A 12,903-nucleotide genomic window follows, 5' to 3' on the forward strand; every position below is an offset into this window, starting at 1 on the left:
CCCCATTCAAAATGAAACAAGAATCAAATATACACATATTTGGTATCGCCGCTTTCAAAATCACCCGATCTATCAAGGATTAACCTGATCACTAAACGGCGTAGCGAGAAAAAAGTCAAAACAGAATTACGTTTTTTGGTCGCCCGACATTGCATTAAAATTAAAACGGGTGATCATATCTGAACCAAAATGATATCATTAAAAATGGCAGCAAAAAATTAGCCCTCACCCAACCGGAGATCACGAGAAATGGAGACGCTACAGGTTTCGGAAATGGTGCAATTTTTTTTAACAAACTTTGGAATTTTTTTTCACCACCAAATAAAAAACAACCTAGACATGTTTGGTGTCTATGTACTCGTAATGACCTGGAGAATCATAATGGCAGGTCAGTTTTAGCATTTAGTGAACCCAGCAAAAAAGCAAAACAAAAAACAACTTTGGGATTGCATTATTATTTTGCAATTTCTCCGCACTTTACATTTTTTCCTCAGATGGCCATTTTGACCAAAAATAAAAAAATGTATGGCTCTGGGAAGAAGGGAAGCAAAAAATGAACATGCAAAATCAAAAGTACCTCTGGTCGTTAAGGGGTTAAATATCATTTTTGTTACAATTAAGGCTGGTTTCACATTTGCGTTTAAAAACGTAGCGTTAAAAACGCAGCCTAAGACTGCTAAAGTCAAAACGCATCAACACCAGAACACTGTCCTCTTTGTGACCTGTTTTTAATGGAAATGTAATAAATCTGCCAATATTTTACCAGAGAGGCCATTTTTTTCTCTCTTATATTGGACTCAATTGCCTAGGCTGAGGGGCTTTCTAGATCTCAGAAACGTATGTGATGATGGATGCCTACAACGGTGTGCTCATCTAGTTTTCTGCTTTGGCAAATAATTGGACAGCACTGGTGAATAGAGATGAGCGGTGTTCGAGTCGAACTGTTCGCCAATTTCAAATTCAATCTGTTTTGGGCACACCCGAGTCGTTCGACAAACCCGAACAATTTGCTTAAAATTCGGCTGTTCGAGTTTCTGTTCGATAACTGTTCGTTCACCAAAAGCCTAGCTTGATTTGCACATTAAAACTGTTTACCATTGTTAATAGACTGTTTCAGTGTATAGTGGGTGGGGGGGGGATAGATCTGTGCTGAAATAATGCCGATCTCCATTTTGTTTTCTTTCCCGCATTTACAGTGGGGCGGTGCAGTCTCTCAGCCTATAAGCAGTGCACACACACACAGCAATGTGCATGTGATGCACATAAGCAAGGGCATGTGTCATTGGCTGTGTATGTCACATTTCCTTGCCATATAAGAACCAGCCATTTGTCCCGTCTCCACCATTTCCTCACTGCTGCAGCTTAGTGTTAGACGGCACCGCTGCTGCTGTGGGCGCTATACAGACTAAGAGTGTTTTTTGGAGCTAGTTGTCAGAGAGATAGGTTTAGGGAGTTTGGAGGAGGCGGGACTAGTTGTAATATCAGCCCTTTTCAGGGTAGGTTACAGCAGTTCATAGCACTGTTTGCCAGGCAGGTCTGTGCCAGTGCTGTGCCAGTGTTTGTCACAGCATTTGGTGTAATCTAGCTCAGCCAATCCTTTTGGGCAAGTAGCATTGTCTGATAGTCATCTAAGTAGCCCGCCTGTGAAGCTAGCTACACCGCCTGTGTATCTCAATTTTTACTGCATCTAATCCAGTTAATAGTTTTGGGCCTAGTACCACAGTTTGGCCACTCAGTTCTGCTCGGTTTTCATCCATCGGTTGTTGTGCCAACAACTACAGATACAGAGTTGCCAATTAGTTAAGCACTAAAATGAGTGGCAAAAGGCCTTCTGCTGGTGGAAAGGGGAATAGGCGTGTTGGAAAGGGAAAAAAAGGTTGTGTCCGTGGGGTAGGTGGTAAAGCAACAGTAACATCTGCAGAAGAAAAACCATCTTCCAGCCAAAGTAAGATGTCTACTTCTTTTCGTGGACAATCTGATATACATAGTTATTAAGGTTGAAGGAAGACTTTAAGTCCATCTAGTTCAACCCATAGCCTAACCTAACATGCCCTAACATGTTGATCCAGAGGAAGGCAAAAAAAACCCATGTGGCAAAGAGTAAGCTCCACATTGGGGGAAAAAATTCCTTCCCGACTCCACATACGGCAATCAGACTAATTCTCTGGATCAACGCCCTATCAAGGAATCTAGTGTATATACCCTGTAACATTATACTTTTCCAGAAAGGTATCCAGTCCCCTCTTAAATTTAAGTAATGAATCACTCATTACAACATCATACGGCAGAGAGTTCCATAGTCTCACTGCTCTTACAGTAAATAATCCGCGTCTGTTATTATGCTTAAACCTTCTTTCCTCCAGATATGATCCCTTTCTTACGACCATCGCTACAAGAATCACTAAAAATTCCAGATGAGGCACAAAAACAGCAGGTGCTTGAACGGATATCAAGTAATCGTTCAAATGGGCTCTCCTCCATGTCAACTTCAACATCACAACTTCTCCAGTCCTCAGAGTTGTCACCCCAATCGCACTTGCTTCCTCACAGCTCCCAAGTCTCCAGCTGCCCATCTGAGCATGGGGTAACACACATGGTTGAGTCTGTAGAGCTGTTTGCGCATACTATAGCCTGGGAATCAGAGGTCTGCTCCAGAGCTTCTGTGAATCCAGACGAGGAAATGATCTGCACTGATGCCCAGAATTTTTGTGAGTCGGATCCAGGCCCAGATGCAGAAGGTTCTGAGCATAATGTAGACCCTCGTTCCCAAACTGTAACTCCTGTTGGTGGAGACAATGAGGAAGATGATGATGAGACTGAGATACCTGATTTGAACGAAAATTTGACTTTTCGGTCGGGGCAGGAAGAGGTTGGCTCTGAGGACGACGGGTGTGAGAACACACAGGATGATGATGACGAGGTTGTAGACCCCACTTACTGGCCACCCCCAGTCCACCAGTCCATGAGGTCAGCAGAGGAGGTGGAGGAGGAAGCTAGTGACGAGTCTGACGACGAGGTAACGGTGCGCCTTCCTGGACAGAGACAGAGTACTGGAAGCACATCAACAACTGCATCCTCAACCCCAACTGTGCCTCAGACCTGAAGTTGTGGTGGCTCTTCAGGTCGCATGGGCTCTAAGCCTTGCATAGCCTGGGCATTTTTTGACATCGCAAAGGATGACCCGACTCATGTTGTCTGTAAGATTGGTCAACAAAATCTCAGTAGAGGCCAAAAAAATCACTAGCTTGAGTACTTCATGCATAAATCGTCACATGGATATGAGGCATAAGTTGCATTGGGAAGCTCACTGTGTTACAATGCAGCCTAGTGGGCCGGGTCAACCATCCTCTGCCCCATCAAGTGCATCTGCATCCTCTTCATCCTCTGTGACTGTGGGGACAGCAGTCGCACATGGTTTTGGATGCCGACCTTCCACCTCTTTGCCCGCAACAGCCAGTGTGATTGGCAGGCCATCAGGACATTTACAAGTGGAAACACCTGCTGGTGTTGAGCGCTCTCCGACATCGACACCACATTTTGATCAAGGCAACATAACATCTCCGCCTGTACCTTCCTCACAGACCAGCAGTTTGCCGGGGGCACCCTACTCAACTCCGTCTAAGCACGGCAGCCAGCCCTCAGTCCCTCAGATGTGGACAAGTAAAAGACCATTTCCTCCTAGCCATGACAAAGCTAAGTGGTTGAATTTCTCCATCTGCAAGCTGTTGGCTACAGAAATGCTGCCTTTCCACCTGGTGGACACAGAGAATTTTCGAGACCTTATGTCCGTTGCAGTGCCCCAGTACCAGATGCCCAGTCGCCACTACTTCTCAAAGAAAGCTGTGCCTGCGCTACACCAGCATGTCGCACACAACATCACCGCTTCCTTGAGAAACTCTGCATTTCACCACAGACACTTGGATGAGTAGACAGGGACAGGGGCGTTACGTGTCGGTGACTGGGCACTGGGTAACTACGGCGACATCAAGAGAAGGGGCTGCTGTCCAAGTCTTGCCATCCCACGAGTTGCTCGTCAATCCTCTGTATCTAAAATTCCCTCCACTGCTTCTGCCTCCACAACCTCCTCTCGGTACTCCACCTGCACCCAAAGCCTGTCTGGTAATGCCACCCGCATTGTAACTGCGCAGAAGGAATCCTGCACACCTCCTCACTATGCTGTCACCAGGGTTCAATGGCATCAGGCAGTGTTTACATTGAAATGTCTGGGAAATGTGAGTCACACAGCTGAGGAGTTGTGGTCAGCTCTGGAGACCGTGTTCCATCAATGGTTGTCTCCGCACTGTGTGCGACAATGCTGCAAACCTGGGTGTGGCCCTTCGCTGGGGCAATGTCACACACATGCCTTATATGGCTCACGTTTTGAACCTGGTTGTCCAGCAATTTTTATCCCACTATCCCGGACTAGATGGTCTTCTGCAGAGGGCACAGTCGCTGTGTGCTCACTTCCACCGTTCGCATCCCGCAGCTCGACGACTTGCATCTCTACAGAAGTCGCTGGGCCTTCCAGTTCACTGGCTGAAATGCGATGTGCCCACATGGTGGAATTCAACTCTGCACATGTTGCAGCGACTGTGACAGCACCAACGAGCCCTGGTGCAATACGTTATGACGTATAGCCTGGGCCAACGAGATCAAGAGGTGGGGCAAATCACGCTGCAGGAGTGGTCTCAGATCAGAGATCTATGCACCCTTCTGCACAGTTTTGAAATAGCAACAAAGATGTTTAGTGCTGATGATGCCATTATCAGCATGACCATTCCAGTGTTTTACATGCTGGAGCACACCTTACACAGTGTTCGGAGTCAGGTGGTGGAACAAGAGGAGGAGGAACAGGAGGAGTCGTATGCGGAAGGGATCATATCTCCAAGGTCAAGAAGGTTGGCAGCACCAAGGCGGCTGGCATTGGAGGCTGGGGGAGAGGGATTACCGAGGGCGCATGGTAGCAGCCAAACTGTTGAGGAAGGTGCAGGAGGCAAGGAAGAAGTGGAGGACGAACTGGCACTGGGCATGGAAGACTCATCAGATGAGGGAGACCTTGATCAAATTTCTGTTGTGCGAGGTTGGGGGGAGAGGGCAGACGAAGGAAGCATGATTCTCACCTCGCCACCACCAAGACAACAAGGACTTGGTCCTCCTGGATGCGCAAGACACATGAGTGCCTTCTTGCTGCACTACCTGCAACACGACCCTCGGATTGTCAGAATCCGAAGTAATGCCGACTACTGGGTTGCCACACTCTTAGATCCCCGGTACAAAAGCAAATTTGGCGAAATAATTCCTGCTATAGAAAGGGATTCACGCATGCAGGAGTATCAGCAGAGACTGTTACAGAATCTAACATCTGCTTTTCCACAAAACACCAGTGGTGCACGTAGTGAATCTCTGAGTTCTAACTTGCCAACCGTTGGACTATCGAGTCATCACTCAAACCGTAACAGTAACATCGTATCTGGTGGCAACAGCAATTTTTTCCAATTGTTTCAAGATTTTTTTAGACCATCCTTTGCAAGGCCACAGGAGACAAGAAGTCTGATGCACAGCCAATGCCTAGAGAGGATGGTACAAGAGTATATCCAAGTTAACATCGATGCCATCACTGTGGAACTGGACCCTTGCTCATCTTGGGCTTCCAATCTTGAAAAATGGCCTGAGCTCACCACTCATGCCTTGGAGATCTTGTCGTGCCCCACAGCCAGCGTTCTCGCTGAACGTGTGTTCATCGCTGCTGGTGGTGTGCTGACAGATAAGCACACGCGGCTGTCCAGTGACAATGTAGACAGACTAATGTTCATCAAGATGAACAAATCCTGGATCCGCAAGGACTTTTCTACCCTTGTGTCATCTTGGGGAGATTAAAAGCTTGATGATTTTTGAAAATCACCTCACGAACCTTTTAAAAAACTCTGGCGAAATTGATGGCACTTAAGTGGTGTCTGTGGCCGAATTTTTGGAAAAATTGGAGACTCTTTATTTAGTCCCCTTGCTGAGTTTTACATGACGTTGCCATCGTCAATTCCAGGTGGGTGGGGTCATCCGCAGAGTTGTTTACTCATACTATGGCCTGGGATTCAGAGGTCTGCTCCAAAGCTTCAGTGTCTGCTAGTCAACAGAGTAGCCCAGCCACCCACCACCTGTTTACCTAAGTACTATTTTTAATGGCCTCTGGCCCAGGAAATCCTTCTGGGCCTAGTAGAATTTGGTGCTACTCTGCAGCATACCACACCCATGAAGCAAGCTACACCACCTGTTTACCTAACTACTATTTTGTAATGGCATCTAGCCCAAGAAATCCTTTTGGGCCTAATAGAATTTGGTGCTACTCAGCAGCGTACTTCACCCATGAAGCAATCTGCACCGCCTACTTACCTAACTACTATTTTGTAGCGGCATCTAGCCCAGGAAGTCCTTTTGGGCCTAGTAGAATTTAGTGCTACTCAGCAGCGTACCCCACCCATGAAGCATGCTACACCGCCTGTTTACGTAACTACTATTTTGTAATGGCATCGGGCCCAGGAAATCCTTTTGGGCCTAGTAGAATTTAGTGCTACTCAGCAGCGTACCCCACCCATGAAGCAAGCTACACTGCCTGTTTACCTAACTACTATTTTGTAACGGCATCTAGCCAGGAAATCCTTTTGGGCCAAGTAGAATTTAGTGCTACTCAGCAGCGTACCGCACCCATAAAGCAAGCTACACCGCCTGTTTACCTAACTACTATTTTGTAACGGCATCTAACCCAGGAAATCCGTTTGGGCCTAGTAGAATTTAGTGCTACTCAACAACGTACCCCACCCATGAAGCAAGCTACACCGCCTGTTTACCTAAGTACTATTTTGTAATGGCATCTGGCCCAGGAAATGCTTTGGGGCCTAGTAGCAATTTCTGCTACTCAGCAGAGTACCCCACCCATGAAGCAAGCTACACCGCCTTCTTCCTTTCTCAATCTAACCCCTCGGCTCTGGGGTGTCCACTCTCCCTCCAGCTCTCTCCTTCTCACAGGTGGGCTACCGCATGTTTTCACACTGTGGCGAATCTTTTGGGCACAGGCATAACAAGTCGTTGAGGTAATGAATAATATGTGCCGCCTTACAAACGTACATGACGACACATTCGAGGAAGCAACTAAACGCCTCAAATAGTGAGCAGGTTATGGAGCACCCCATGGGCAAACAGCGATCTATGTAGTATGCTCCTTCACAGAAGCAGCCCAATGGGAGGACACTATTCAGAGGTACAGGTAGTAACCGGAACGCCCCCTCAATGTCTGTTTTGGCCATTAGGGTGCCCCTTACCATCTTCTTAACCCGCCTGATTGCCTCGTCAAAGGAGGTACAGTACATAGTACTGTACTTGGTTCCGCGTCGATGTTGTCGTTTACTGACCTGCCTCTTTGATATGACAAATGGTGGATTAGTCTGAATGCATTGAGTTCATTTTTTGGCACAACTCCCAACGGGGGTACCACTACATCTTCTAAGGAAAGTGTTCTGAATGGACCCGCCACCATTCTACCTAAAGATATTTTTTTTCTTATTTTTTTTGTCAAGACGTCTGGGAGTTGGTAGAGTGAGTTTAGATTTTTACTCCAGCCTTTCTTGATTTTAGAAGGGCATGACATGCCTATATCTTTGTCTCCTCCTCCTTTTACTCCTCCACCTCTTTTCTTTTCGCATGACTATATGTAGTTGTGACTTTTCCATGTGTTTGTTGTGTCTTCTGAGCAGTTTGTCAGCTTTTGGACACCTTTTAAGGTGTTTTCTATGTGTTTTCTATGTGTTTGTATGTGTTTGTGTTTGCCTGCCATTGGTTTCGTCGAACACATCCCTGTTCGACGAACCGAACCCGAACGCTAGAGAGGTGGCTCAACACTAGTGGTGAATAATAGACACATTAAACAAATAGAAGAGCATGTTCTTACCTTAGCATAAGTTATGTATTTAGGAGGAGCCTGAAAGTACACACGTCTGAAAAAGTTGTTGCTATATCTATGTCTTGATGCCTGAAGGACAGAAAAAAAACACAGTTGAAGATTTTTTTCATTTGATAGTACATTAAAAGGTACATGTTTTACTTTTGTAAAGGGATGTTGCCCCTTAATTTATGTAGGTAAATCATATGGTGGAGAGAATACTATATAATTGAATCTAAACGAAATGGGTGATTCTCCTGGTAAATGTGTCCTGTGTATGACTGAGGGTGCGATAAAGGTTCATTTCTACTGTTCACCTGGTGTCACATTCAGAGATCAGATTCATGACATTTCTAATATAATGATACAAACATCAGAAGGCTATGGAGAGAAAAGGGGTCATGTATCCAACCATATTACCTACACAAATTATATAGGAGGCTAAGCAACTGTTTGGGTCAAATAAAGGTCTATTCCATCAAAAAAAGGCTCAGCTTTTAAAATGGATTTTGTGTGCCTGTAAAATAAGCTCTATCACGTCTTTAGTGGGCTATGTGTTCACCTTAACGATCACTCACTGTGTGACTTCCAAAGTACAGGAGGTGAATGTGGTGCTCCCTATAATTATGTAATTGTAAGCATCCTCTGCCAAAAGACATATGGTCAGTGATCCCACACATACCCACGCTCACAGCATTTGTTCCACTGGTCTAAAAATAACATTTCTCCTGTTTATTGCTAAGCTCACATTCACTGGCTACTGTAGATATGTATATATATAAATATATATATATATATATATATATATATATATATATATATATACACAGTACAGACCAAAAGTTTGGACACACCTTCTCATTTAAAGATTTTTCTGCATTTTCATGACTGTGTAAATTGTAAATTCACACTGAAGGCATCAAAACTATGAATTAACACATGTGGAATTATATACTTAACAAAAAAGTGTGAAACAACTGAAAATATGTATTATATTCTAGGTTCTTCGAAGCAGCCACCTTTTGCTTTGATGACTGCTTTGCACACTCTTGGTATTCTCTTGATGAGCTTCAAGAGGTCCCAGAGATGCACTTGTTGGCCCTTTTGCCTTCACTCTGCGGTCCAGCTCACCCCAAACCATCTCGATTGGGTTCAGGTCTGGTGACTGTGGAAGCCAGGTCATCTGGCGTAGCACCCCATCACTCTCCTTCTTGATCAAATAGCCCTTACACAGCCTGGAGGTGTGTTTGGGGTCATTGTCCTGTTGAAAAATAAATGATGGTCCAACGAAACGCAAACCGGATGTAATAGCATGCCGCTGCAAGATGCTGTGGTAGCCATGCTGGTTCAGTATGCCTTCAATTTTTTAATAAATCCCCAACAGTGTCACCAGCAAAGCACCATCACACCTCCTCCTCCATTCTTCACGGTGGGAACCAGGCATGTAGAGTCCATCCGTTCACCTGTTCAGCTCCGCAAAAAGACTCGGTGGTTGGAACCGAAGATCTCAAATTTGGACTCATCAGACCAAAGCACAGATTTCCACTGGTCCAGACCTGAATCCCATAGAACACCTGTGGAGAGATCTAAAAATGGCAGTTTGGAGAAGGCACCCTTCAAATATCAGGGACCTGGAGCAGTTTGCCAAATGGTCTAAAATTCCAGCAGATCATTGTAACAAACTCATTGATGGTTACCGGAAGCGGTTGGTCGCAGTTATTTTGGCTAAAGGTTGTGCAACCAAGTATTAGGCTGAGGGTGCCAATACTTTTGTCTGGCCCATTTTTGGAGTTTTGTGTGAAATGATCAATGTTTTGCTTTTTGCTTCATTCTCTTTTGTGTTTTTTCATTTAAGACAAATTAAATGAACATAATAATACCAAAGAATTTGTGTTTGCAATCATTTTCAGGAAGAAAATGAGTATTATCTGACAGAATTGCAGGGGTGTCAATACTTTTGGCCATGACTGTATAAGGCAAGAAATCCCTCCTATTAAACCTGACAGGGCACACCTGTGAAGTGAAAACCATTTCCGGTGACTACCTCTTGAAGCTCATCAAGAGAATGCCAAGAGTGTGCAAAGCAGTCATCAAAGCAAAAGGTGGCTACTTTGAAGAACCTAGAATATAAGACATATTTTCAGTTGTTCCACACTTTTTTGTTAAGTATACAATTCCACATGTCTTAATTCATAGTTTTGATGCCTTCAGTGTGAATTTACAATTTTCATAGTCATGAAAATACAGAAAAATCTTTAAATGAGAAGGTGTGTCCAAACGTTTAGTCTGTACTGTATATACAGTATATATATATATATATATATATATATATATATATATATATATATATATACATTCCTCAATAATAAAATTGCAAAGTCGAGAAGGAAAAGTTATAGAATTATTGAAATCATAGGATGGATAAGCATAACAGAACATTACTCAGACAACCATTAATAACCTCAATGACAACATGTGTGATGTGGAAATGTGTGTATTTCAGTATGTCGTGCTTATAGATGATACTGAATAAATTGAGATGAGTTGAAAATTTTGCTTCCATCTCTTCATCATTTCTATGTGAGTAGCATGTCTATAAGGTCGGCATCACAAACAGTGTATAAAAAAAAAATCGGTCTGTTTAACATGGACGAGAATTGCACAAATGTTTCATGAACAGTCATCCTTGTGCAGTGCAAGGATGCAATTTTTTCTCAAAAAAGTATCCATGTGTCCTCCGTATGGCGAGATTTTCTCGCCCCCTTGCAAAGTGGACATATAATGGATTCATGGGCTCAAATATTTGTGAAAACATATGCACAGTCTATATATATATATATATATATATATCTATATATATATATATATAGATATATATATATATGTTAGTGGCACAGATTATATATATATATATATATATATATATATATATATATACAGGGGCGGATTATCAGAGGGTCAATATGGGCGGTAGCCCAGGGCCCAGTGGTCTGGGGGGGCCCTGGGCTACCACACAGATTGACCCTCCGCTAATCGTCTGAATGCCCGCCGGCATTTATGTGCCCCCGCCGTACCCGGTGGGCAGAGAGAGGGGGCCCGCATTGGGCCCCTTCTCATCTGCTCACCGGGCCCTTTCCGGCGCTGCGGCGGTTTTCAATTGACGTGCGGACACGTGCCCGCACGTCAATAGTTAACAACAACAGCCGCCAGCCAATTGGAGGCTGGCAGCTGATGTCGGCCGCAGCGCACACGTCGCCGGCGTCTGACGTCATTGTCAGTCGCCGGCGAGTGTGCGCTGCTGAAGGGAGCTCACCGCCTGGAGCGCGGACAGGTGAGGAGACTGTTTGTTTTTTTTTTTTGTTTTTTTTATCAGTTAACGGTGGACACACTGGGGGGCAATGCTGGAGGACACACTGGGGCAATGCTGGAGACACTGGGGCAGATTGCTGGAGGACACACTGGTCTGGGAGCAATGCTGGAGACACTGGGGCAGATTGCTAGAGACAGTGGGGCAGATTGTTGGAGACAGTGGGGCAATGCTGGAGACAGTGGGGCAATGCTGGAGACAGTGGGGCAATGCTGGAGACAGTGGGGCAGATTGCTGGAGGACACACTGGGGGCAATGCTGGAGACACTGGGGCAGATTGCTGGAGACACTGGGGCAGATTGCTGGAGACACTGGGGCAGATTGTTGGAGACAGTGGGGCAATGCTGGAGACAGTGGGGCAATGCTGGAGACAGTGGGGCAGATTGCTGGAGGACACACTGGGGGCAATGCTGGAGACACTGGGGCAGATTGTTGGAAACAGTGGGGCAATGCTGGAGACAGTGGGGCAGATTGCTGGAGGAGACAGTGGGGCAGATTGCTGGAGACACTGGGGCAGATTGCTGGAGACAGTGGGGCAATGCTGGAGACAGTGGGGCAATGCTGGAGACAGTGGGGCAGATTGCTGGAGGACACACTGGGGCCAATGCTGGAGACACTAGGGCAGATTGCTAGAGACAGTGGGGCAGATTGCTGGAGACAGTGGGGCAATGCTGGAGACAGTGGGGCAGATTGCTGGAGGACACACTGGGGGCAATGCTGGAGACAGTGGGGCAGATTGCTGGAGACAGTGGGGCAGATTGCTGGAGACAGTGGGGCAGATTGCTGGAGACAGTGGGGCAATGCTGGAGACAGTGGGGCAATGCTGGAGGACACACTGGGGCAATGCTGGAGACAGTGGGGCAGATTGCTGGAGACAGTGGGGCAGATTGCTGGAGACAGTGGGGCAATGCTGGAGACAGTGGGGCAATGCTGGAGACAGTGGGGCAATGCTGGAGGACACACTGGGGCAATGCTGAAGGACACACTGGGGCAATGCTGGAGACACTGGGGCAGATTGTTGGAGATAGTGGGGCAATGCTGGAGACAGTGGGGGCAATGCTGGAGACAGTGGGGGCAATGCTGGAGACAGTGGGGGCAATGCTGGAGACAGTGGGGCAATGCTGGAGACAGTGGGGCAATGCTGGAGACAGTGGGGCAGATTGCTGGAGGACACACTGGGGGCAATGCTGGAGACACTGGGGCAGATTGCTGGAGACAGTGGGGCAGATTGCTGGAGACAGTGGGGCAATGCTGGAGACAGTGGGGCAGATTGCTGGAGACAGTGGGGCAGATTGCTGGAGACAGTGGGGCAGATTGCTGGAGACAGTGGGGCAGTGCTGGAGACAGTGGGGCAATGCTGGAGACAGTGGGGCAGATTGCTGGAGGACACACTGGGGGCAATGCTGGAGACAGTGGGGCAGATTGCTGGAGACAGTGGGGCAGATTGCTGGAGACAGTGGGGCAGATTGCTGGAGACACTGGGGCAATGCTGGAGACACTGGGACAATGCTGGAGACACTGGGGCAGATTGCTGGGCACACTGGGGGTAATATGCTGGACACACTGGGGCAGATTGCAGGACACACTGTGCGGGGGCAATATGCTG

At 46.4% G+C, this 12,903-nt stretch overlaps 1 protein-coding gene across 1 annotated transcript in view; it reads right to left on the reverse strand.

Moving 5' to 3' along the window:
• The window catches only part of IBSP (integrin binding sialoprotein), a 79,268-nt gene that overhangs the window by 55,994 nt on the left and 10,371 nt on the right, over positions 1–12,903 (reverse strand). The window contains exon 4 of the mRNA XM_069745725.1: positions 7,940–8,020. Coding sequence (XP_069601826.1) covers positions 7,940–8,020 — 81 coding nt within the window. The remainder of the gene's footprint in view (positions 1–7,939; positions 8,021–12,903) is intronic.

This window comes from Ranitomeya imitator, chromosome 1 (genome assembly GCF_032444005.1).
Source record: "Ranitomeya imitator isolate aRanImi1 chromosome 1, aRanImi1.pri, whole genome shotgun sequence".
NCBI classification, from domain to species: domain Eukaryota; kingdom Metazoa; phylum Chordata; class Amphibia; order Anura; family Dendrobatidae; genus Ranitomeya; species Ranitomeya imitator.